General features: G+C 44.8%; 1 protein-coding gene across 1 annotated transcript in view; it reads left to right on the forward strand.

The window, feature by feature from the left end:
• The window catches only part of WDR88 (WD repeat domain 88), a 45,113-nt gene that overhangs the window by 10,994 nt on the left and 7,370 nt on the right, over positions 1-26,749 (forward strand). The window contains exons 3-9 of the mRNA XM_065919348.1: positions 5,203-5,291; positions 6,577-6,640; positions 10,713-10,851; positions 13,458-13,587; positions 20,074-20,261; positions 22,246-22,328; positions 24,223-24,291. Coding sequence (XP_065775420.1) covers positions 5,203-5,291; positions 6,577-6,640; positions 10,713-10,851; positions 13,458-13,587; positions 20,074-20,261; positions 22,246-22,328; positions 24,223-24,291 — 762 coding nt within the window. The remainder of the gene's footprint in view (positions 1-5,202; positions 5,292-6,576; positions 6,641-10,712; positions 10,852-13,457; positions 13,588-20,073; positions 20,262-22,245; positions 22,329-24,222; positions 24,292-26,749) is intronic.

The following is a 26,749-nucleotide window of genomic DNA, read 5'->3' on the forward strand; positions in this document are numbered from 1 at the left end:
CTGAGCTGTGTCATCTCTCTGGGTCTCCTTCTCACTTGGAATGTTCAGTTCCATCCACAGAGATGGTATGTCCAGGCCTGGACGATCACAAGAGGACAGAAAAGTGGCCAAACCTGGGACCTGTCCATGAAGGGCGGCGATTGGGAGAGGCAGGCCAGAGAATAGGTCAGTGCTGGAAGATGCAGGGAGCAGGGGCCAGGAACAGGGGTGTGATGGACAGACGAGGTTATGGAGAGGTGGCCACTATGCACTCTTTCAAAGCCTGCAGGGCATCGCCAGCAGACCCTGGTGGGCCTGCTTGGGTGTACTGCTGGTCAGTCAGGAGAAGATGAGGAGGTATCAGGCCTGGGAGATGGCAGTGATCATTGGGGGCCATTCCACAGATGACTGTGTGGTGAGGCTGGGCCCACTGGGGAGGACAGTCAGTTCTGAGTTTTGCTATCTCCTCTGGCTTCAGGAGCAGGAAGGGGACAGGATGGAGTGAGTTAAGGCTGATTCCTGGGTTCCAGTTTGGGCAACTAGGCAGAGGATATCTCCTCACCTTCCAGATCCCCTTAGAGGAACATCTGGGTCTTGGTTGGTATTAAGCCAGGAAGACTAGCCAAAAGGGTTTGGGAGCTATCCAGATAGTTCAAGCCCCACATTAGGGACCTACCAGATGTTTGACCCTGGGTGGTTACATGACCTCCTGGGCCTCCCTGAATTTCCCCAGGCTCCTCAGGATCAGCTGAGAGCTGGGGCTACTCCAGCGCCTGCCTGGCCTATTCCAGGTCCCTATAGACATCCACTCCCTTCTCTTCTGTGACCCTTATCCACCACTCCCTCCACCCAGCCCCATGATCTTCTTGTTGGGAAAGCCACTGGTTCCTCTGGAAACCCTAGGCCCTTTCTTAGTCCTCTAGGTTAACTGAGAAGGCCTAGAGGCAAGGGGGTTTCTGCTGATTGTCCTCACCTATGGGGAGGGAGGTTGGTGACTTTCTAAGTGTGCATTTTGCTTTACCATCTTCAGATTGTTTTCATGTTCTTCTCACCTTTTGAGCCAGTGGAAAGACTCACAGGGGTTTCTGTCTATTTTGGCCAAAGGGTTTCTCTCTCTCTAAGGGAATGTCTGCCTGTTTTTTTTCTTGTTGTCCCGGTATTAGGGACCATCCATCAAGACCTCCCTGCCTCCCCACAGCAGCTTCACTGCCCTTGCCTCCTGCCTACTCCATGCTCCTTCCAGGATGCAGTCACCTCAACCTGTCCAAACTCCCTCCATACCTGACTTGCTCACAGTCTTACCACCTTGTGCCACCTTCTCCCGTTGCTCCCTCTCCACCCCCTGCCCTTCTTTATAGCTTCACGCCTAGTTGCAAAATCACCCAGTTCTCTGGTCTCCCTGCCTTGGCTGCCCCTCCAACGGGTCCTCTTTGCTCCTCCTGGCTCTCTTTTCTCCATCTTTGTCTCTGCTCCTGGCTCCTCGTGTGGCTCTCCCTGCCCCAGTTACAGTTCTTGGGTGAGCCCTCCCTCAGGGGTTGACAAATCATTACCATGCGCATTGCCTTCTCCATCGAGGTATCTTTGGGAAAAGTCTCCTTGCCTCTCTTCCCTCCCCCACTCTCATCACTGTTTCTCCTCTCAAACCCACCACAAACCCAAACATCTGGCTTAGCCTTTTATTTATTTATTTATTTGGCTGCACTGGGTTTTAGTTGCAGCATGTGGGATCTAGTTCCCTGATCAGTGATCAAACCTGGGCTCTGTGCATTGGGGGTGTGGAGTCTTAACCACTGATCCACCAGGGAAGTCCCCTGGCTTAAGCTTTGAAAAAGCTCCCTTTCTCCTAACTGAAGATCATTGTGAATAATTTAGAAAGTTCATCAATGTATGAAGAAGTAGGGGGAAAAATTATCCTTATCTTATGCCCAATCGTCCTCTAGTATGGTACATCTCTTTTCAGTCATTATAGAAAAAAACACTTTGCTAGTTTTTCTCATATTGTGGAGGTAAGAAGGCTTTATCACCACAAAACATAAAAACACAAAGAAAAAAGTCATTCCGTGAACCATGAGTAAACTGCCGTGAAAAGGTTGCAGAGTAGTTTCTTTTTCCTGTTTGAACTTGCATACACATATTTATGAAATTGAGGCCACACAGTAAAACTGTTTATGTAACAACAGTAAACTTGGGCTGCAAATATGGTCTCACCTCCCTTATTAGAACCACTTTCTCACCATTCATTCAAAGTCCCGCCAACTTAAATTATCTGAATCCACAGAAAGAGTTCCTGGTCTGAAACGCCAAGTGAAGGGGTAACTGTCTCTATTGGTTTTCCCATACCCCTAGCCAATGGCCCAGTTATTTCAAGAAACATTCAGTACAAAACACAGACATTTCCACCGTCTTTGGAATTCAGTGGCAACATCTGGCTCTCGCCATGTGTTTCTTCTGCCTAGTGATTCATGGCAGTGCTCCCTGTCCAAGTGGGTTATCAGTCCGCGATTGCTATTTCCCCTCTTGGCCATGCGGTGGCACTATCCAGCGCTGAACCTGTGCAGCCCCATAGACCTCATTCTGTTCTAGCGCTGCCCTTAGCTGACCCGGGCTAAGGCCATAGACTGCAATGGGCCTCATCCTCAGGACCCACAGTGATCATTTTTTTGTTTAGTTCCCAGACACATTTTTTTGGCAACCCCATGGACTATACAGTCTGTGGAATTCTCCAGGCCAGAATACTGGAGTGGGCAGCCATTCCCTTCTCCAGGGATCTTCCCAACCCAGGGATCGAACCCAGGTCTCCTGCATTACAGGCAGATTCTTTACCAGCTGAGCCACATGGGGAGCCCCCAGACAGATATTTTTTTCTAGAGTAACACACCATCCAGGGAGGCTGGATCACAGGCCATCAGAGCCAGTCATTTCTTCCCAAGTCATGAGGCTCATGAGCTGAGCCTCCAACGTGGATGTGTCCTGCCCCCATGAGTTCCTCTTTGGGATCTCTTCCTGCCAGGGGGCTTTGATTAAGGACCCGGCTGTTTAGAGTCTCATGGAGCAGGGCTTGAGGGACTGGATCTGTGTGGAAAAGAGTTTGCACAGGTTGCCTGAGGCTGCTGTCCTTGCAAAGACCCGCTGACAAGGCTGGCATTGGCTGGCATCTGGGAACTTCACTGGTAAACAGTGTCCTACAGTCATGTGAATCTTTCCCTAAGTGATCCAGGGGGCTCACTGTGTCTAGACTGTGCAGACCACATGGGTGATGCCTGTGTGACCAGACCCCAGGAAAAATCTGGGTCCCGAGGCTCAGGTGCACCTCCCCAGAAGACAGCACCTGACCTGTGTTGTTACGACTGGTTGCTGAAGGAATTAAGCACATCCCATGCTACCCACAGGGAGAGATTCTGTCTTTTTCAAAATTTATTTATTTTTAATTGAAGGATACTTGCTTTACAATATTGCATTGGCTGTTGATCAGCACAAATCAGCCATCGGTATACATATGTCTCCTCCCTCTTGAACCTCCCTCCCACCTCCCACCCCTTCTCACCCCTCTGGTTGTTACAGAGCCCCTGTTTGAGTTCCCTGAGTCACACGGCTAATTCCCGTTGGCTATCTGTTTTACATAGAGTAGTGCATATCGTGCCTTATTTTCCCTGGACCTCGCCCCAAGTGCCCTTCCCTTTGCTGATTTTGCTTTGTGTCCTTTGGCTGCTGTAAATCCTAGCTGTGAGCATGCCTATATTCTGAGTCCTGTGAATCCTGGAGAATCATCAGTCGTGAGGGTGGTCCTGGGGACCCCTGACACAGAGCCCTTTGCCTCCCAGCAGGCTTGTGGTCTTAATGTGAATTGGTCTCTGCATATCAGGGAGAACTGTCCCAGGCCTGGTCTGGTCAGGCCAAAAGCTCTCCCAACCGGACCCCATAATTTCACATAACAATGCAGGGTCTTTCTAGAAATTCATTGTCTTGCTAATAGCATTTGTTTCTGGGGGACTTTCCACCTCGGCTTATCCTGAAAAGTTGTGGACACTTTTTTTTTTTCCAAAGATTTTTTTGATGTGGACCATTTTTAAAGTCTTTATTGAGTTTGTTACACTGTTGTTTTTGTTTTGGTTTTTTGGCCACGATGCCTGTGGGATCATAGCTCCCTGACCAGTGATTGAACCCACACCCCACGTACTGGAAGGCTAAATCTTAACCACTGGCCCGTCAGGGGAGTCTCCACATTTATTGAAAACATTTTTATTTCTGTCACTCAAGCACCTTTCACTTTGGTACCGTCCTTGTTCCCATCATATTGCCAGTTATTACCCTCCCTTGTCCTCATCACATTCTCTAGTTATCTCCCTGCAGTGTGATAACAGTTGCCTGGGTCCCACTGTTGGATGTCTTAGAGTTTGTTTTAACTGCCCCCTTTAGGTGGACATAGACTGCTCCCGGTGAGTTTGCTGTCTGTCCTCTATAACACATGACAAACCTTTTTCATTAAACTTTTCCTTTGGAGTTTAGTCAATTAACAATGTTGTGATAGTTTCAGGTGGATAGCAAAGGGACTCAGCCATACATATAATATACATGTATCCATTCTCCCCCAAACTCGCCTCCCATCCAGGCTGCCACATGACACTGAGCAGAGTTCCCTGTGCTCTACAATAGGACCTTGTCAGTTATCCATCTTAAATATAGCAGTTTATACATATTCATCCCAAACTCCTTAACTATCTCTTCCCCCCATTCTTCCCCCCGGCAACCATAAGTTCACTGATGATCCTTTTTCGTGCACAAGTCTTTGACCACAATTTAGATTATTTCCTTAGGGAAGACTATCCCCACGCCCCCCACCCCCCCACCCCAAAATAGAATTGCTGTGTCAAACGGTGGGAATTTTTAGAAAGTTCTTGAAAGATCTTGCTCGATTCTGTGAAGCCTCTTTGGCCAGGAGAGAACGAGAATATTGCCTGTTTGCAGCTTTGCCTTCAGAGTGGCCCGTTTCCTTGGGCCACTGTGGGATGGAGGAGGAGTTTCCTGGGGATGCCATGGATGGTGACGGTGACCCTCTTGCTCTGGGAGTGTTGGGGAAGTCTTTTCACCCTTCTGAGCTGGGGGAAGAGTCATAGGACCGTGGGTACTCAGACAAGCTCAGGGTTGATGCTGAACTCAGCTCGCTGCTTCGGTTGACACTTTAGTGACCTCTGACCCTCTTCCGCTCTCTCCTGCTGATCCGAGGATGCTATGGATGGATCCATCGTTCGGGAATTTGAACCGGTGCCCGAAGGTCCTGTTTTAGAATGCAGCATCACGGCTGACAGCAGAAGGTGACTTGCCCTCATTTGACTCTGGTCAGGAAGGTGAGAGGGAAGGGCAGGTCCGCTCACAGCACGCCAGGGACCCTTCACTGTCTTTTCAGCAAACACCCGACCTTACATGCATGCCCACATGTTGGGCTCATGGTTTCCATCTTTTGCTGTGAGAATCAAGTAGATATGATGACTCTGAAAATGTAAAATGCCAAAAAGACGAAATGTACTGTGACTGAAGCCAGTCTGAATGTTCTTCATGGAGCTTCTTTCCCGCAGTCACGCCTGTGGACCGGGACAGCTGCAAGGTTCACTAGCGATTCAGTGCAGGCCAACATGTCACAGGGGGAACCCGGGGCCCAGGAAGCCAGCCTGAGCTGTCACCTGGGGAGAGTCTGTTTGGGAGGCCACCCTGGGGTGCATTTGTGTTCACGCTTCACACAGATGTGAGATGAGCCTTTAAAAGGGGATTTGCTTTAAAATGGATTTGCTTTTACCCTGAGCAGCAACTACAAAATTAATCTATTAGTGAAAACGCGTGCTACAAAATTAATCTATTATTGAAAACGCGTGGGGGAATTTAAGCTTCATGTATATGTTTATTCACTCAGTCATGTCTGACCCTTTGCGACCCCATGGACTGTAGCCTGCCAGGCTTCTCTTCTTCCAGGCAAGAATACTGGAGTGGGTTGTCATTTCCTACTCCAGGGTAAGCTTCATGGGAACTTATCTCATATAGAGGACACGTTCTCACTGAAACATGCCATGTAAGAAGACAAAGATACACTTATATTACTGGGTTGGCCAAAAAATTCATTAGGGCTTTTCCATAACATTTTATGGGAAAATCTGCATGAACTCTGTAGCCAGCCCAATATTGTAAATGTACAAGAAAACATTCAGAATGAAATGAGCTATGACAGTCTTTTCCTGTTTTTAAAAAAAAAAAAGAGGTGAAATCTGTGGAAGAAGTGATTGATCCTTGTGAGTTGTAGCTATCCTTCTAAAAGAAGTCAGTTGCAGAACAGAAGAAATGATGCCTTTAATGCCCCAGATAGAAAAAGACATTAAAGGATTAAGGAAGAGAATGGTGTCGCGGTGCCTTCTGTGTTAGGATCTCTGTTTTCACTGAGAACCCCCAGTTCTCCAGGGGCCTCATGAAATATCTTTAGAAAGATTCAAGTATTTTGTTTTGCAATCTTGGTCCTAAACTGTAGAAACTTTCTGTTAAATATTTGATCTTTCTTAGAAACCATAGGTGGAGTAGTCTGAGTCATTAAAACCCTTGTCATTTTCTTTCCAGAATCATTGCAACATCTTATGACAAAACGGTGAGGGCCTGGGACCTTGAAACAGGCAAGCTGCTGGTATGTATGTTCTGCCCTGGTGAAGATGTCACAGCACAAGGCTTCTGTTTTTTTTTTTTTTTTAATTTTTTAATTTGAGTATAATTGCTTTACAATGTTGCGTTCATTTCTGCTGTACAAAGATGTGAATCAGCTCTGTGTAAGCATTTATCCCTTTCCTCTTGAGCCTTCCTCCCATCGCCCCCGCCCATCACATCACACTCCTCTAGGTCATCACAGAGCACCGAGCTGAGATCTCTGTGCTACACGGCAGTTTCCTGATAGCTTTTGTTTTACACATGGTAGCATATATATATATGTTAATACTGCTCCCTCGGTTCATCTCACCCTCTCCTTCCCTGCCTACAACACAGGTTCTTTGCTGGGCCTTAGGTGGCCTTGAGCCGGTCATGGATTGGGAAGAGTAGCCAATGTTCCAGGAAAGGGAAATTTTCTCAGGGACCCAACATGATGGATGGTAGGCTTCAGAGAAGGGAAGCTGTCTGAAGCGGGCAGAGGAGGGCTCTGCTTCAGGGATGGGGAGGATGGGTATAGGGAAGAAGTAGAGGTGGGGGCAGAGGGTAGGGAGGGTGGCATTACAGACTGAGAGAACTGTGTGGGAAAAGAGACCCTTCCCGGTGGGATGTTGGCTTTTGATGGGGGTGAGAAGTAGAGCTGAGGCTATGGGGTAAAGGCCACGTGGCCAAAGTACAAGACCACTGGTTCCCAGTCTGTTCTCCATCTGAGAAGGGGCCACCGTCCATCCATCCATTCATCCATCCATCCATCCATCCATCCATCCATCCAAATGGGCCCAGGATCCCTCTGCCTCCTGCCTGGTGTCCGGGCAGCCCTGAGGGTTTCCTGACCCATCCCTGCTGCCCTTCCCGCCCACCTCCCCCAGGCAGCTTCTCGTCACCTCTCTTCTCCCTTTCTCCTCTGTTCTCTCCTTAAAAAAAGAAAAGTTTTCTTTTTAGTGCAAAGATCAATTTATTTTCATTGTGAAATATTTTCAGAAAGAGAAGCCAAGTGTAAAAAAATAGTGTTACAGTTAACATCCTGGTGTCTCTTTTCCCATACACACATTACATATGAACACGGACATGACAACATGACATGTTCTGCTGACAACAGAGTGTCATTACATACGATCATTGATTACTCCTGACTTTTAGCATTTCCCCAAATGCTTATTTCATCTCACATAAATGTCCTGCTCTTGTCTCTAGCCTCTTTTTCTTTTTGAGATGTTTTTCCTTCTCTTCGTTTTTAAAAACTCCCCAGAATGTGTTTATTAAAAAAAACAAAATTTGTGTATTTATTTGGTTGCCCCAGGTCTTAGCTGCAGCATGTGGAATCTTTAGTTGTGGCATGTGGGCTCTAGTTCCCTGACCAGGGATCAAACCCAGGCTGCCTGCATTGAGAGTGAGAAGTCTTAGCCCCTGGACCACCTGAGAAGTCCCTTCCCTTCTCTTCGGTGAACTTGTTTTAGTACTTTTATTATTTTTGTTGCACAGAACGTCCATGCCACTTGCCATCTATAGGGCTGAGTTAGTGATCCACTGATGCTTGACAAACTATTCCGAAACTTATTTTCAAACAGCAAGCATTTATTGCCGCGCAGTTTCTTTTTTCTAAAATAATTAGCGTGCTTTGGCTGCACTGGGTCTTCCTTGCTGCACCTGAGCCCCCTCTAGTTGCAGCGAGCGGGGCTGCCCTCTAGTTGTGGGTGCAGGCTTCTATTGTGGTGGCTTCTCTTGTTGCAGAGCACAGGCTCAGTCGTTGTGGTACGTGGGCTCAGTCGCCCCTCAGCATGTGGGTTTTCCCAATCCAGGGACTGAACCTGTGTTCCCTGCCCTAGCAGGCGGACTGTCAACCACTGGACCACCACGGAAGTCCTTGCAGAGTTTCATGACAGAACTATTGGAGCAGGTTAGCCAGTGGTTCTGGCTTAGGTTTCTTGCGAGGCCACGGTTAGGATGTCCTCTGGGGCCACAGTCTTCTGAAGGCTCACGGAGGCTGAGGGTCTCCTTCCAAGATGGCTGTCGACAGGAGCCCCCAGTTTCTCTGCACCCAAGTCTATCCTCAGGGCTGCTTGAGTGTCCCCAGGACATGGCGGTTTACTCCCTCAGAGCAAGTGACTTAAGAGATGGCAGGAGGAAACCCTGGTTTCCTTCTTTTTTTTTTTAATTTTTGAGGTTATAGCTGGTTTACAGTGTTTTAGGTATATGACAAAGTGATTCAGATGTGTATTTGTGTGCATGTGTGTGTATATTTGTGTACATTATAAATGTGTATACTTATGAATATAAACACATATATTCTTTTTCAGATTCTTTTCCATTATAGGATATTATCCCACCCCCACTTTCCCCTTTGGTAAACATAAGCTTCTTTTCTATGTCTGCGAGTCTATTTCTGTTTTGTAAATAAGTTCTTTTGTATCATTTTGTTAAGATTCCACAATAAATGATATCATATGATATTTGTCTTTCTCTGTCTGACTTATTTCACTTAGGTATGATATTAGTAATCTCTAGGTCCATCCATATTGCTGCAAATGGCAATAATTCATTCTTTTTGTGGCTGAGTAGTATTTCATTTTATATACATACCATATCTATTTTTCAATCTCTTCATCTATCAGTGAGCGTTTATTTGTGTTCTTGTCACTGACTATTGTAGATAGTTCTGCTGCGATCATTGGGGTGCATGTATCTTTTTGTTAATTATTTATTTGGCTGTGTCGGTTCTTAGTTGCAGCATGCAGCATCCTTGTTGTGTCATGCAGGATCTTTCCTCATGGTACATAGGCTCTGGAGCGTGTGGGCTTGGTAGTTGCGATATGCAAGCTTAGTTGCTCTGTGGCTTGTGGGGTCTTAAGTTCCTCGACCAGGGATCAAAACCACATCCCTTGCATTGGAAGGTGGGTTCTTAACCACTGGATCACCAGGGGTGCCCCACATACATCTTTTTGAATTAGAATTTTCATCTCTTCCAGATATATACCCAGGAGTGGGATTGCTGGATTATAGGGTAGCTCTAGTTTTAGTCTTTTAAGGAAACTCCATACTGTTCTCTGTAGTGGCTGCACCAAATTATATTCCCACCCACAGGGTAGGAGGGGTCCCTTTTCTCCACACCCTCTCTAGCATTTATTATTCGTAGACTTTTTGATGATGACCATTCTGACTGGTGTGAGGTGATAGCTCATTGCAGTTTTGATTTGCATTCCTCTAACGATTAGTGATGTGGAACGTTTTTGCATGTGCCTGTTGGCCATCTGTATGTTTTCTCTGGAGAAAGCCCTGGTTTCTGTTGTGACCTTCACAGACTATCACTTTTGTCACATGTATCCAAAGAAGTAACTCACTGCATTGAGCTCACACCCTTGGGGCAGGTAATTAGTCTCCACCCTGGGGCTTCCCTGGTGCTCAGATGGTAAAGAACCTGCCTACATTCCCGGAGTCCCAGGTTTGATCCCTGGAATGGGAAGATTCCTCTGGATAAGGTAATGGCCATTCACTCTACTGTTCTTGCCTGGAGAATTCCATGGACAGAGCAGCCGCTTGGGCTGCACTCCGTGGGGTCACAAAGAGTCAGACATGACTGAGTGACTTTCACTTTTGTGGAGAGAGGACTGCCAAAGAATTGGGGAGCATATTTTAAAAGCTTCACAACAGCAATGCCATATTTTATAACATACAGAGAGATTTTCCTTTCCTAGAATGTTGAGTAGCTCTCTGTCCTGAGGGGCTGGGACTGTAGAGTCTTGTCCTCAGGCAGACTTGTTTACCAAACTGAACAAGGGTCAAATTGGCCATTACTAGGACCTTGCTGCCAGTTCTGTAGGTGCCCCTATCCTTGTTCATCTCTTCTGGACACACATTAATTACATGTATTAATTAGAAATTAATTCATGAAAACTAAATAAACATTCAGTTCCTTGTTTGCACTAGTCTATTACAAGAACTCAGTGGCCACATGTGGCCAGTGGCTGGAATATTGAACAGTGCATAGATAGAATATTTCAGAAAGTCCTGCTGGATCACTGGGCTAGAGAGAAAACCTTTTGATTGTTGCCCTATTTCAGTGGAAGCTCGGTCATGAAACCTTCATAGTCTCCGCTAAGTTATCCCCTGATGGTAAATACGTGGTCTTGGGCTTGGATGTGGATCATGGAATCTTTATAATAGATGCGAAAGACTCCACCACCGTGTCCCATATCAAAGGTGAGTTTGTGTAGGCTCCCTGCTCTGTTCTGTCTGTTATGATAACAGCCACTTGTCACTTGAATGACAGTGACTTTATTGTTTTATTTGGTAAATCAAGAATACTGTGAACCATGTCATTAAAGATGGGACATTGATGGATAAAAGTGAAGTGAAAGCCGTTCAGTCATGTCCGACTCTTTGTGACCCAGGCCAGAATACTGGAGTGGGTAGAACCCAAGTTCTCCAGGCCAGAATACTGGTGTGGGTAACCTTTCCCTTCTCCAGGGGATCTTCCCAACCTAGGGATTGAACCCAGGTCTCCCGCATTGCAGGTGGATTCTTTACCAACTAAGCTATCAGGAAAGCCCTAATGGATAAAAACATGGGCAATTAGCTTTTCCACTCCGTCTTGTGCTTATAATAAATGAAACACTGTTCTGCTCCAGCCTCACATGGACATTTAAAGCCCATCTTTTATTGAGTGAAGACCCAAGCTTAGCTTGCCTGGTGGCTCAGATGGTAGTCAGCCTGCACTGTAGGAGACCCAGGTTCGATCCCTGGGTTGGGAAGATCCCCTGGAGAAAGAACTGGCAACCCACTCCAGCATTCTTGCTTGGAAAATCCCATGGATGGAGGAGCCCAGCAGGCTACAGTCCATAGAGTCACAAAGAGTCAGACATGACTGAGCGACTTCACTTTCTTTCCAGGCTTCTTAACATTTTATGTGTATTTTCCCACATTCCTTATTCTTTACTGCTGAGTCACCAGGGAAGCCCATAAAAATATTAATCACTGATTATTAACAACACACATATTTATTCTAGTGTTTTATAATAGTGATGATTAGCAATTTTAATACTATCAATTGTCACGTGTGAAAAAAAATTCAGGTAAATAAAAAGACTAGAATGGCAACTACTGAAAAAACAGTCATCAAATGTCAATTTCCTGGTTATGATCCTGTGCAATCATTGTGTAAGATGTTACCTTTGGGGGAAACTGAGTGACAGGCATACAGGATCTCTCTGTAGGATTCCTTACAACTGCATGTGAGTTAACAGTTAACTCAAAAGGAAAAATAAAAGCATACATAATCATTGGAAAAAAATTTGAAAGTGTGTAAGCAGTGGGCTTCCCCTGTGGCTAAAGTGGTAAAAAAATCTGCCTTTCACTGCGGAGACGTGAGTTTGATCCCTGGTCAGGAAGATACACTGGAGGAGGAAATGGCAACCCACTCCAGTACCTTGCCTGGAAAATCTCCATGGACAGCGTAGCCTGGTGGGCGATAGTCCAGAGAGTCACAGAGTCAGACACGACTGTGGTCGTGCCTCTCCTGTCTTCTCCCCGGTGGTGGTGGTGGTTTAGTCGCTAAGTTGTGTCCGACTGTTGCGACCCCATGGACTGTAGCCTGCCAGGCTCCTCTGTCCATGGGATTCTCCAGGCAAGAATACTGGAGTGGGTTGCCATTTTCTTCTCCAGGGAATCTTCCCGACCCGGGAATCGAACCTGGGTTTCCTACATTGCAGGCAGATTCTTTACTGACTGAGCTACAAGGGAAGCCTGGAGGGACCTATTATTATGATTATTTTTAATTTAAAGAACTTTGCTTATAATTTATTTATTCTAGTCTTCCACAGTATTTCTTCTGATTTGAATTTTTATATCCCTCAAGTTCAATGGAAGAAGTGTTTTTAAAATTGTACTGTGAGATAGTATTTTCTTTTCTTTTCTTCTTCTTTTTTTTTTTTTTTTACTGGAGTATACCTGCTTTACAATGCTGTGTTAGTCTCAGCTCTACAACAAAGTGAATCAGCTGTATGTTGACATATATCCCCTCCCTCGGGAGCCTCGCTCCCACCCCCCACATCTCACCCTGTTAGGTCATCCTAGAGCGCTGAGCAGCTTCCCACTATTTCACACACGGTAGTGTAGACATGTAAGTGCTGCTCTCCCGGTTCATTCCACCCTCCCCTTCCCCACGGTGTCCACAGTCCATTCTCTACATCCGTGTCTCTGTTCCTGCCCTGCAAATAGGTTCATCTGGGGAGGTACCTATCACTAACAGTACACTGCTGGGTGGTCTTCCTGTGAGTGTGTGTACGTGCAAACACACACACACATAGTACTACTTCCCACATACATCTAATGTTTATTTTTATCACCACGGAACCATGATGTGTGTCCTGCCACACAGCGTGCATTTTTCCCTTGAAGTGTCACCTGTCTGCACACCATGCCCCTTCACGCTGTGTCCTCATGTCAAGCCTTGGCACACCCTGTTCCTTCTGCCTAGAGCTCTCTTCCTTTCCTGTTTCCCTCCATAACTTTTAGCGACCTCTCAGAGCTGGGCCAGGTTTGCTTTTGTTGGTTTGGAGCTGTGACATTTGCTGCAGGTTGTTGCCTGTGACCTCTGAGGGGGAAGGGGGCAGAGCTCCTGGCTCAAGGCCTGGTATACAGCAGGCATTCAGGAAATGATTATGCAAGTGAGGAGTCCCTTCCTTGTGAAAACCAGAGTTGTGTTTCTATTATACTGTCGCTGTCTGGGGGGAGCAACCTCAGTGTCCCAGGGGCGTGTGGCCCAGAGTGTGGAAGGCGCGGTATCAAGTCACTTGCCTTTGCCTCAGATCCTCACATGATGTCGCTCACCGCCTGCTGCTTTGACCCCGACAGTCAGAAGGTGGCTTCCGTCTCGTTTGACAGGAGCATCAAGATCTGGGACGTGACGTCACAGACCACGCTGCTCACCATCACCAAGTGAGGAGGCTGGGCAGCATGCTGCAACAGGGAGGTGGGCGGGATTCACACCCTCCTGGACTCGGCCTGTGCACCTTCCGCTCCCCAACTGGTGTGGACATGCGGCATCTCCAGCTGTGGTCCACTGCGGTGCTACGAGCAGGCTGGAGATGGAGAAGGGGAAGGGGACAGTCAAGCAAGGGGAAACCACTACAGTAAGTCCTCTACATATGAACCTTCAAGTTGCGAGCTTTCAAAGATGTGAACGTGTGGGTCAGCTCCTTTATGTCAGCTGTTGTACTGTCCTACTGTACTTTTCAAGGTTCTGTAATATTAAATGTTTTTATTTTTTGTGCTTGTTTTTCTTGTTCATATTGTTTGTGTGAAAAGTATTGTAAGACAGTGCTATATAGCCAATTGTGTTAGTTGGGTACCTAGGCCAGCTTTGTTGGGCTTACAAACAAATTGGATTTACGAACGCACGCTCAGAACAGAAATTAATCCTATGTAGGGGACTTACTGTAGTTGTAGCCTGTGGGCTGGGACGGGCCTCAGATGCATTTGTTTCAGTGTGAGCCAACACTGGAAAACATTCTGCAGAGTTGCCTGCTGCCGCCCCAAATGTGGGTTTCCAGCATCTTCTGCAACATGAGATCTGATCTTCCAGGGCCGGCAAGGGTCACTCTGTCTGTGGCCACCAGCAGGTGTGTGGGCAGCCCTCCCAGCGTGGCCCGGAGTCATGACCTCGGAATGTGTCATCCTGCCCACTTGGCTCGGTTATGAGCCCTGCTGGCCTGGGCCAGGCTTTCCCGTGGGTTTCTGGCCAGGGCTTAACAGTGTGCAGATTCCCATCCTGGGTGACCTTTGACTTTAGTTTCCTCATCTGCAAACTGAGCCCTGGTGAGGTCTGAAGGAGACAACAGACAGAAGTCCTTAGAGTAGGATGCATGGTGGCCACTCAGCATTTTCTGGAAATGTGTTTTTTAGCAAGAAAATATAGAGACGAGGATTCTCAGTGCTGCAGGACGGGGCTGGCTTCATGGCGTGAAATTCTGAAGTCACAGGGTCCCACACACAGGAGGCTCATACTTGGCTTACTGCTCTGCTGCCAACGTCTTGAAATTCTCCACTTTTTAAAAATATTTTTATCTGTTTATTTGACTGTGCCAGGTCTTAGTTGTGGCATGAGGGGTCTTTAGTTGTGGCATGGAAACTCTTATTTGCAGCAAATGGGATCCAGTTTCCTGACCAGGGATGGAACCCAGACCCCCTGCATTGAAAACTTGGAGTCTTAGCCACTGGACCACCAGGGAAGTCCCCAAATTCTTCATTTTTGAACTAAGGACCTCAAATGCTTTTATTTAAAAAATATGTGATTTACTTTTTGAAAATGTAAAACATGCAGCACAGTACAAAACTTCGAAAGTACAAAAGAATACAGAGCGAAAAATTCTCTCTTAGTTGTCTCATAACCACTGTTTCCTGAGAGGCCATCACTTTTCCTCCTCCCTTCCTGCCTGTCGGCTGCCTTTCTCTCTTAACAGTTTTTCTGAGATATAATTCACATGCATCCTACAAATCACCATTTCATGTACATAATTCAGTGGTTTGGGGGATGTTATTATTATTTTTAATTGTCTTATTATATGTACAAAATTTTAAGCTATTTTATTGGCATTAATTACATTTATAATATTGTACACCCATCATCACTATTTCCAAAACTCTTTTATTACCCAAACAGAAACTCAGTACCCATTGAATAATAATTCCCTACTCCCTTCAATCCTAGTCCCTAGTAACCCAGTCAGCATATTAAAAAGTAGAGATACCACTTTGTCGACAAAGACCCAGATGTTCAATGCTATGGTTTTTCCAGTAGTCATGTATGGATGTGAAAGTTGAACCATAAAGAAGGCTGAGTGCTGAAGAATTGATGCTTTTGAGTTGTGGTGCTGGAGAAGACTCTTGATAGTCCCTTGGACTACAGGGAGATCAAATCAGTCAATCCTAAAGGAAATCAACCCTGAATATTCATTGAAAGGACTGTTGCTAAAGTTGAAGCTCCAATACTTTGGCCACCTGATGTGAAGCACTGACTCATTGGAAAAGACCCTGATGCTGGGAAAGATTGAGGGCAGGAGGAGAAGGTGGTAACAGAGGATGAGATGGTTAGATAACATCACTGGCGCACTGGATATGAATTTGAGCAACCTCTGGCAGAGGATAAGATGGTTAGATAGCATCACTGGTTCAATGGAGATGAATTTGAGCAAACTCCAGGAGACAGTGGAGGATAGAGAAGCCTGGCATGGTGCAGTCCATAGGGTCGAAAAGAATTGGACATAATTTACTGACTGAACAACAACAACACATTAACCTCTATTTTCTTCCTCTATGAATTTGCTTATTCTAGATATTTCATATGAATAGAAATCATACATTATTTTTTCTTTTGTGTCTGGCTATTTCATTTAGCAAAATGTTTTTAAGGTTCATCTAATACTTGTTATGGCATGTATTAGAATTTCATCCCTTTTAATGACTAAACAATATTCCACGAGTTGCTTCTGTCTTTTAGCTATTTTAAGTAATGCTGCAGTCAACATTGGTGTACAAATATCTGTTCAAGTCCCTGCTTTTATTTCTTTTGGCTATATATCTAGGAGACGAATTTCTGGATCATGTCATAATACTGTGTATAGCTTTTTGAGAAACTTGGAATTTGCATTTTAATTTTGCAGTGGACCTTGCAAATCATATAGCTGTTCTTGCTAGATAATTTTGAAAATCCATACTCTTAACTGATTTTGAAGCTTGCAAGGAGTAAGCATAAGTACTTTGTTATAATTTTTTAATGTTTTCAAAGGTAACTTAGAAAATTCAAGAGAAGGAAGATCTATTGTATGTACCCATGCTTTTGCTTACCATGTTCTGTCTTCTGATGTTCCAAGTTTTCCTCTTTCACCATTTTCTGTTTAGAAAAATTCCCTTTAGCCATTCTTACAGAGTAGTTTTGAGAACAACAAATTCTCTTAAGTTTTCCTTCATCTGAGAATGTCTTGATCCTCCCGTCATTCCTTTAGGATATTTTTGATGGATATAGAAATCTGTACTGACAGTTGTTTTCTTTCCTCCTCTGAATGCTATCATGTCACTTTTTTTCTGGTGTCCATGGTTTCTGATGATCAATCCACTGTCATTCAAATTGTTCTTCCCCTATAAGTAAGGGGTTGTTTCTCTTTTGCTACTTTAAAGATTTTTTCTCTGTCCCTACTTTTCAAAAGTAGAATTATAATGTGTCTGAAAATAGATTTCTTTGAGTTTGTCCCACTTGGGATTCACTCAGCTTTTTGAATCTGTTCTTTGCCAAATTTGGTAAATTTCCAGACATAATTTCTTTGATTATTTTTTACGCTCTATCTTATTTCCCCTTTTCTTCTGAGATGCTGATGCCCCAAATGTTAGATATTTCATTATATTCTCATAGGTTCCTAAGACTCTCTTTGTTCCTTTTCAGTCTGTTTTTTGGATTGGTTAATTTATAGTGCCTGTCTTCATATTTACTGATTATTTCCTATATAATCTCTATTAAGTTTTATTTTTTAGTTGGTGTTATTGTATTTTTCAGTTCTAAAATTTCTATTTGGTCATTCTTTATATCTTCTATTTGCTGAAGCTTTCAATCTTTATGGTTATTTTAAACACAATTAAGATTGTCAATTTTTAAAATAATTTTTAATAATTTTTATAATTTTTTTTATAATTTTTATGCACACATGCTGGGTCACTTCAGTTGTGTCCAACTCTTTGTGACCTTATGTAGGCTCCTCTGTCCATGGGGGTTCTCCAGGCAAGAATACTGGGGTTGGTTGCCATTTCCTTCTCCAGGGGATCTTCCTGACCCAGGGATTGAACCCGTGTCTCCTGTGTCTCCTGTAGTGCAGGCTGATTCTTTACCACTGAGCCCCTGGGAAAGCCCTAGAGCATTTTTATGATGGCTGCTTAAAAATTTTTGTCAGATAATTCTAACATCTGTATTATCTAGGTATTGGCACCTGTTGACTCTGTCTCTCATTCTCGTTGAGATTTTCCTGGCTCTTACTTAGGATGATGAGTGAATTTCAGTTTCACCTTGGATATTTTGAGTATTATGAGACTCTTGCTGCTGCTGCTGCTAAGTCGCTTCAGTCGTGTCCGACTCTGTGCAGCCCCATAGACGGCAGCCCACCAGGCTCCCCTATTCCTGAGATTCTCCAGGCAAGAACACTGGAGTGGGTTGCCATTTCCTTCTCCAACGCATGAAAGTGAAAAGTGAAAGTGAAGTCACTCAGTCGTGTCCGACTCTGCAACCCCATGAATTGCAGCCTACCAGGCTCCTCCATCTATGGGATTTTCCAGGCAAGAGTACTGGAGTGGGTTGCCATTGCCTTTGTTATTTACATCTTCTGTTTTAGCAGGCTACCCCATTAGAGCCTGGCAAGAGTGGCGGTCTAGACTCCCAATCAACCTTTGCTGAAAGTGCTGGAGATGGGATTGCAGTTTTCCCTAAGATTTTTGACTGGAGTAAGGCAGGTATTGTCTAAAGGTTTTCTGTCTTACTAGGCTATCTCTTTGACTAGGAAGAACAGGGTTTTCTTGGGAGCCTTTTATCCATTCCCCATTGTTTTGGGGCTTGCAGCTTCCCCAGTACTCAGTTCAGGATACAAGAAGCAAAAAGAAAATTGTAGGTACTCAACAGCATGCCATTCTTGGGTCTCAAGATCCTTAGCTAGTCTGCCTTCTCTTCTCCACTGTTCACAGTTTTCTATTTGCTCTATAAATGCCCAGGGCTCTTAGCTGTGCTTAACAGGAGGAATGGGGAGCAGTGCATTGACTCCATCTTGTCCAGAACTGCAAGTGCAGCCCAAACACTTTCCCCAAAATTTTGTATTAAGTAAAACGGTCTTTTATGATACGTGGAACTTATCTGAAATGAGAGTCGCATCCTGGAGTAGAGACCCTTGGTTTAAACCTCAGTGACAGTTTCTGGCTTCAGAGGAGGGCTTGCTATTTACTTTCAGTAAATGCTGGGATGGTTCTTACCCCACTAGGCACTGGGACTTGGACGTTTTAAGCCTGGACACCCCTGAGAAGCTGAGATTTCTTCTCCTTTGATCCTACTTGGTTTGTACACTTCAAAGAACCAATACAGAGTCTAAAACTCTGACTTGGGTGCTAGAAAACAATTTATTCAAACTTTTCTTCAGTTAGATGAATTGATATTATAATCTAGGCTACTCAGAGATGCTCAATTATGTTTACAGTTTTGCTTGAAAACCCTATTTGTTACAGTAGATGAGAATCATAGGGAAAATACTTTGAGGATCATGAAACAAAACAAAACAAAAAGCAGAATTCTGACAATTTTTTTTCCCTAAAAAATAAGATAGTTTGGGCTTCCCTGGTGGCTCAGTGGTAAAGAATCCACCTGCCAATGCAGAAGCCATGGATGTGGCCTCTGATCCCGGAAGATTCCACATGCTGTGGAGCAACCAAGCCTGTGTGCCACAGCTGTTGAGCTTGTACTCTAGAGCCCAGAAACCACAGCTGTTGAGCCTGCATATAACAGCTTCTGAAACCCACTCACCTAGAGCCCATTCTCTGCAACAGGAGAAGCCACTGCAATAAGTCCTCACACCACAACCAGAGAGTGGCCCCCTCTCGCCACAACTAGAGAAAGCCCATGAAGCAACAAAGACCCAACACAGCCAAAAGTAAATACATAAAATTTAAAAAGACATTTAAAAATTGAGAATAAATAGCCCAAAGCTTTATTCATCAAATGCCCAACATTAAAATAGGCTTTAGTGGCACTGAAGACAGATAAGGAGAGAGGGAGAAGGGAAAACAGAGCATTTGGTGTGAGGAGAAGTAAGGGGAGTGAGTGAGAGAAGGGTGGGGAAGATGGGGGGGAAGGAGACATGCCCCTCTGTCTGGGAGAGAAAGGAGTGGAAGTGGGGAGCAGAGGAGACCCACCTTAAACCTGAAAGGCTATCAGTCCGTTAACTACCACTGACAATGTTTCCACCTGCTCTTTTTTCTGAAGCCTCAGGCAGCTCTGAATAGGGTGATGGTTCTCAGCCAGGGTCAATTTTGTACCCCCGTGGACATTTGGCAGTGTCTGGGGGACATTCTTCACAGTTGGGGGTGGAGGCTACCAGCATGTGCTAAGGAGTGCCCAGGGATGTTGCTAAACATCCTACAATGTATAGGACAACCCCCTATCACAAAGAATTATCCAGCCAAAAAGTTCAATATTGCCATTATTGGGACCTCCTGGAATAGTGTAACATAGTTAGATTAATTAATATTTGGATCATAGTAGGCAGTGATCAAAAAAGTAATATCCATTAGGTCACAAGTCATCAGCTCCAATGCCCACTCCACTCGCCTCCACTTTAAGTATGTCTCCAGATTCTCCAGGAGTGACATGCTAATGCGTGCACCCTCTCATATGTGTTGCAGGGCGCATAACAATGCCATCTCAAACTGTTGCTTCACCTTCAGTGGCCATTTCCTGTGTACAAGCTCCTGGGATAAAACCTTGAAAATATGGAATGTCCATACTGGGGAGTTTCGAAGCCGTGGAGCCTGTGTGACTCTGATGCAGGGCCATGAAGGTTGCGTGAGCTCCTGCCATTTTGCCAGAGACGGTGAGTAATTAACACAGGGAAGGATTCCACACCGCGGGACTGCTGGGGCCAGGCTCCTCATGTTCCATTCACACGGACCCTCCTTAGTACAGAGAGGCTTTCCAATGATGCCCACAGCGAGGGTGGATTTATTTTCCTCAAGAACCAAGAGACAGATCCATATGCACAAGTCTGCAAGGGACAGACACTCAGCTTGATGTAGCCAAGGCAACAAAGTAAATCTATTAAGTTCTGTAATGAGCGAGTCCAAGAGCTGATCTCCCTTCAGGAGTAGCTGGATCCAGACACTCAGACAATGCTCTCAGGAAGCCAACTCTTCCACTCTGCTCCCACCCCCACCCCAGCTCAGCTTCTCTTTTGTTCTGACCTTTCTCCTCAGAGAGGCAAAATGGACTCTGGTGGTCTAGGCCAACGGTTCTGGCTACTGACAGTCCTAGAGGAAGAGAGACCCTCTTTCTGATGGCACCCACACAAGTCCCAGGGAAGACTCCCATTGGTTCAGCTAGGGACACATGCCCATCTATGAACCTGCCCCTTCCACGGGGAATGGAAGTCTCTGATTGGCCAGGCCTGGAGACTTGCCCATCCTTGGAGTCTGCCTTCTGAACCAGAGGCACTGAGAATAGGTGAGGGGTGTTTCCCCATGGGATGCACCTTGGGGATAGATAAAGAGGCATAGATGTGAGCAGGAGCAATGACAGGAAACAGCCAGGGGCAACTGGCTTCAGTGAGGGCCATGACTGTTCCTGACATCCAGGAGCCAAAATGTTGTACTCCCCAATCCTTGTGGGGAGTGGGGCTTGCTCTGCGTGACAGGGGCTGGGGAGGGGGCTGCTACCCAACCAATACACACATAGTCAGGGCCTGACTTGAGGAATGTTTCCTTCTTCAGAAGTAGCATCTCTGGAAGTCAGACCCTCCTATGAGGTATCCCACCAGCTTCTGTCTTTGGCTTTCTATTTAGGTTTCAGAGTTGTGTATAGTCAATCATCACTTATTTGCAGATTCTGTATTTGTGAAGTTACCTACTGCGTAAAATTTATCTGTGACCCTAAAATCAATACTTATGGCACTTTTGCAGCCATCCATGGATACATGCAGAGCAGAGCAAATTTGCCATATGCACGTGTTCCCAGCTGAGATTGAATGAGGTGACCCTCTGCCTTCTTTTAGTTCTCTTCTCATAAGGTGTCTTTTTTGTGATCTATTTAGTTCCACCTTTTCTTTTTCCCATTTTGTTCTTTTTGTTTAAGATTTTGCTGTTTAAAGAGGCTCCCAAGCATAGTGCTGTAGTACTGTCCAGGATCCTAACTGTGTGAAGCCTGTGATGTGCTTTACAGGGAAATACAAGTTAGATAAGCTTTGTTCAGGCACAAGTTATAATGCCAGTGGCCATGGATTCAATGTTAACAAATAAGCAGTATGTGTTAAATAAGGCATCTTTAAACAGATCAGACAGAAAACAGAGTTAAGTATTGATTGGCTGATGAAAATGTTGTGACCAGAGGCTCACAGGAACTTAACTCCACATTTTACCTATGGCCAGTCATTCATTGAGTGTTTGAGATGACTTTGTAGAGCATAACTACCACAAACATTGAGAACAAGTGAAAGTGTTAGTTGCTCAGTCATGTCCAGCTCTTTTCGACCCCATGGACTGTACCCCACCAGGCTCCTCTGTCCATGGGATTTTCCAGGCAAGAATACTGGAGTGGGTTGCCATTCCTTTCTCCAGAGGATCTTCCCAACCCAGGAATCGGACCTGGGTCTTCTGCATTGCAGGTAGACTCTTTACCATCTGAGCCACCAAGGAAGCCCAACTCAGTTGATTGGGGGCTGTTGAGTCACACCAGGAAGAGGATGGAGTGTCCTTAGCCACAGCGGCACCTCACAGATGCATCCTCAGCCTGCTTTAGCCTCACCAGAGGAGGAAGCGATTGACTGAGGAAGGTTACCCCCTGAGATGCTTTCATTTGTGTTCCAGCCTCTTTTCTTGTGTCTGGAGGGTTCGACAAGACCGTGGCTATTTGGGATGTAGAAGAAGGCTACCGGAAGCTCTCCTTGAAGGTACCAATGCCAGTATCAGATAGAGGATCTGAGCATCATTCTTTTTTAAAAAAATATATTTATTTTATTTGTTTGTTTGACTGTGCTAGGTCTTAGTTGTAGCATGTGGGATCTTTTTTTCAGTTGCAGCATGCTGGAGCTTTGGGCTTCCCAGGTGGCACAGTGGTAGAGAATCCGCCTGTCAGTGCAGGAGACACGGGTTTGATCCCTGAGTTGGGAAGATCCCCTGGAGAAGGAAATAGCAACCCACTCCAGTATTCTTACCTGGAAAATTCCATGGACAGAGGAGCCTGGCAGGCTGCAATCCATGGGATCACAAAAGAATCAGACACGACTCAACACATACAAGGAACTAATAAGTATGCTGGATTTTGAGTTGTGACATGTGGGATCTAGTTCCCTGACCAGAGATTGAACTGGGTTCCCAGCACAGGGAATGTGGAGTCTTAACCACTGGACCACCAGGAAAGTTCCTGAGCTTCATTCTTTAGCCATTTCATGTTGGGTGCCGGGGATACACCAGTGAGACAGACCTAAATATTCCCAATGGAACTGACACCTCTGTGGAGGATGACAGACAAGAAAAACAGCAAACACATTCTCAATAGTGATGAGCGACACAGAGAACCCACAACAGGGTGATGTAATAGATTCCAGGGATTAATCCATAGTGAGTGGGCCAGGAGGGCTTCTCGGAGAAGGTGGCATTTGAGCTGAGAACTGGGGGGCAAGGAAAGACTGGATGAGTGAGGATCTTGGGAAAAGGCATTCCAGGAAAATGGAGCAGTCAAGGCAAAAACTCTGAGTAGGGGCCGTGTCTGCAAACAGCAGGAATCCCCATACAGAGGAATGAATGTCATCATGAGGCACGCACAGACAGCTGTGGGCTCCAGAATGGCAGGTGTCAACTGGGTGCTTTTGGCTGCACGTTAGAGGAGACTCAAGTCCAAGTGGCTTTGTGATACAGAGATGGATTATCCAGCACAGCGAGAATCCAGAGGGTAGGCAGTTCCAGAACTGGTGCCTCTGTTCCAGTTGCCCCCATGCCAAGATTTTTGCACACCCCTTGGACTTGTGATCTCATGGCCACCTTTGGCTGTGAATGCAGGAGACTCCCAGGACTGTTCTGTGTCCCCCTCTTCTCTGTGGGTTTGGAGAGGCCAGGGGAGCTTACATCATAGCACATAAATGTTCAACCTCACTGTGGTTAAAAAGTCCCTTTGTGCTCCCATCAGGTCATTCTACTCTCCTTTTCCTCTTCTCTCCTCTCTCTATTATTCCACCCTCAAATTCCTGTCCTGTTGTTAAATGCACAGCAGTTTAACCTAACTCTTACTTCTTTTCTTCTTACCATACCTCACCATCCACCTCTTTCCATTTGGGAAAGACCAAAGAATGAAAAAGATGCTGACACGGAGCTCCAGCATCATTAAATGTCTGAACCAGCAAGTATTTATCTCCCCTAAACTCCATTTACTGGAGGAAATTAACCCCATGTACTTAAGTCACAGTGGGTAGATTTGCAGTTACTTGAAGCCAAATGCTCCCTTAGCAACAGGACCACTGAGTGATATTTCCTAGAACAAAGAAAGCAGACAAAAAAACTGCAAAATGTGCTCTGTGACCAGCTGGGAATATAATTTTTTTCCCATTGTGTTAAGCACCAGAGTCCTATTTTTAAAAACACATATGGTGCTGTGAGATACACATGAATCCCAAGCCTTTACACTTTGTACGCCACCTTAAATGTCATGGGTGAAACCAGGGACACACAATTAGTTGCTTTCAAAAGCAAGCAATGTTGAATTCTTGACTTTGTTTTTCAGTTTTTGTTGTTCTTTCAAAGGTTTTTTTTTTCCCCTCTAGATCCTCTTAAAACTCTACTTTTCTTCAGGGCCATAATGACTGGGTGATGGATGTTTCCGTTAGCAACAACAAGAAATGGATCCTCTCTGCTTCAAAGGTAAAAGTGGTCAACCTCTGAGTGACTTAAAATCTCTATCATGTTTGTGAGAATTGTTGTTAGCAGAAGTGTATAGTCAAGTAAGATTCCTGAGCGTTTCATTCTGAAAGCCACACCTGACCAGGCTGTCCCCATCCAAGAAGCTGCCTGAAAATGTGGAAACTGGGTCTTTCCATTTGCTCAAGTGAGAAGTTGCCAGGTATTTCTTTGCACTATTGTTATTTGAACTTTGTTGGAGCAAGAGCCTGTTCAAACTGGCAAATGATGGAGGCCCTGGGGGCTCTGGAGGGAAAGGGGTCAGCTTGTGGACAAGCAGACCACTCTGAGGCTCCAGGAGTGTCTTCCCTCTCTACTCTCTGTATCCTTTGATTCCCATGCCAAGGGCACATAATGGCTAGCCTGGGACATCCTGAGGGCTGTCCTCCGTGTGTGAGCATCAGAGAAGTAGGGTCCCCAACCTTAATTAGAATCATCTCATTTTCTAGACTGGGGGTTTCTAAATGCATAAAAATGTGGACAAGACCCTACCTGCCATGATCAACTTGTTAGAGAGCCAGTGGAGGATACTGCAACACCTGACCAAAAAAAAAAGAGAGAACAATAATATAATACATAATAAAAATTATATGCCAATGTGTTGCTACTTTAGCATAAAAATATGAAAAATGATTGCCAATTATATCTCAATAAAGCTAGAAAAAATAAAAATACAAGCAAAGTATCAAAAATGAGTATTTATTTAAAAATTATTTACTTTTCTGTCACATAAATACAATTATTTAAACAAAATAACACTAGAACTAGTCAATAACAGTATTAGTAGTAACCAATAATAGTGTAATTAAGCAAATATGGTTAAGAAAAATATATTTTGTAATATTTCTGTCCTTTGATATAGCAATTTATTTTGACTTTAAAAAATATTTTATTGGTTATTTAAAAAAATTTTTAAAGTTTTTTTTATGTGGATCATTTAAAAAATCTTCATTGAATTTGTTACAATATTATTTCTGTATTATGATTTGGTATTTTTGGCTGCAAGGCATATGGGATCTTAGCTTCCCTGACCTAGGATCAAACCCACGCTCCTTGCATTGGAAGGCAAAGTCTTAACCACTGGACCACCAGGGAAGCCCCTTTATTGATTAGTTAAATTTTACAGGCTATATTATTGTACATTCTTAAGATATATGAATGTAAAACTTTTTAAAAAGAGAATATAAATACAATAAGATTGGTTAGACAGATACTTTATGTGTTTATCTTTTCCAGCTTTATTGAGATATAATTGACATGTAACATCGTGTCAGGTTAAGAGGTACAAGGTGTGATTTGATACACATGTATATTGCAAATGCTTGCCACCATTTGTGCTGTGCTAAGTCGCTTCAATGGTGTCCCACTCTTTGCGAACCTGTGGGGTGTAGCCCACCAGGCTCCTCTGTCCATGGGATTCTCCAGGCAAGAATACAGGAGCGGATGGCCATAGCTTCCTCCAGGGGATCTTCCCAACCCAGGTATCAAACCCAGTCTCCTTGCATTGCAGGCAGACTCTTTACCGCCGAGCCAGCGGGGAAGCCCAGTCGTTCATTGCTCAGTTGTGTCTGACTCTTTGCAAGTCCATGGACTGTAGTCTGCCAGGTTCTTCCTCCATCCATGGAAGTCTCCAGACAAGAATACTGGAGTGGCTAGCCTTTTCCTTCTCCGGGAGATCGTCCCAACCCCAGGATCAAACCCCGGTCTCCTTGTTTTGCAGGCAGATTCTCTACTGTTGGAACCACGGGGAAGCCCCCATAGCCTGAGCTCCACCACGTCATATAATTAGCATTTCTATTTTTGTAACAAGAACATTTAAGATCTGCTCTGTTGGCAAATTTCAATATATTATACAGGATTATTATCTGTAATCACCGTGCTGTACATTAGAGCCCCAAAACTTGTTAATCTTATAATTGGAAGTTTGTATCCTTTGACCCAAATATCTTTCCATTTCCCTCCTGCCCTCTCCCAGCCTCTGGTAACTACTACTCTACTCTCTGTTTTTGTAAATTTCTTTCTTATTTTTTTTTAAGATTCCACATATAATTGAGGACACACAATACTTGTCTTTTTCTGTCTGACTTATTTCATTTAGTATAATGCTCTCAACGTTCATACTTGTCACAAATGGTAGAATTTCCTTATTTCTCATGGCTCGGAGGTTAAAGTGTCTGCCTGCAATGTGGGAGACCTGGGTTCGATCCCTGGGAAGGGAAGATCCCCTGGAGAAGGAAATGGCAACCCACTCCAGTATTCTTGCCTGGAGAATCCCACGGACGGAGGAGCCTGGTGGGCTACAGTCCATGGGGTCCCAAAGAGTCGGACACGACTTAGCGACTTAACTTAATAATATCCTATATACACATACACACACACATATATATATTACATCTGCTTTATCCATTCATTCACTCTTGAG

Source organism: Muntiacus reevesi, chromosome 2 (assembly GCF_963930625.1).
Source record: "Muntiacus reevesi chromosome 2, mMunRee1.1, whole genome shotgun sequence".
In the NCBI taxonomy this organism is placed as follows: domain Eukaryota; kingdom Metazoa; phylum Chordata; class Mammalia; order Artiodactyla; family Cervidae; genus Muntiacus; species Muntiacus reevesi.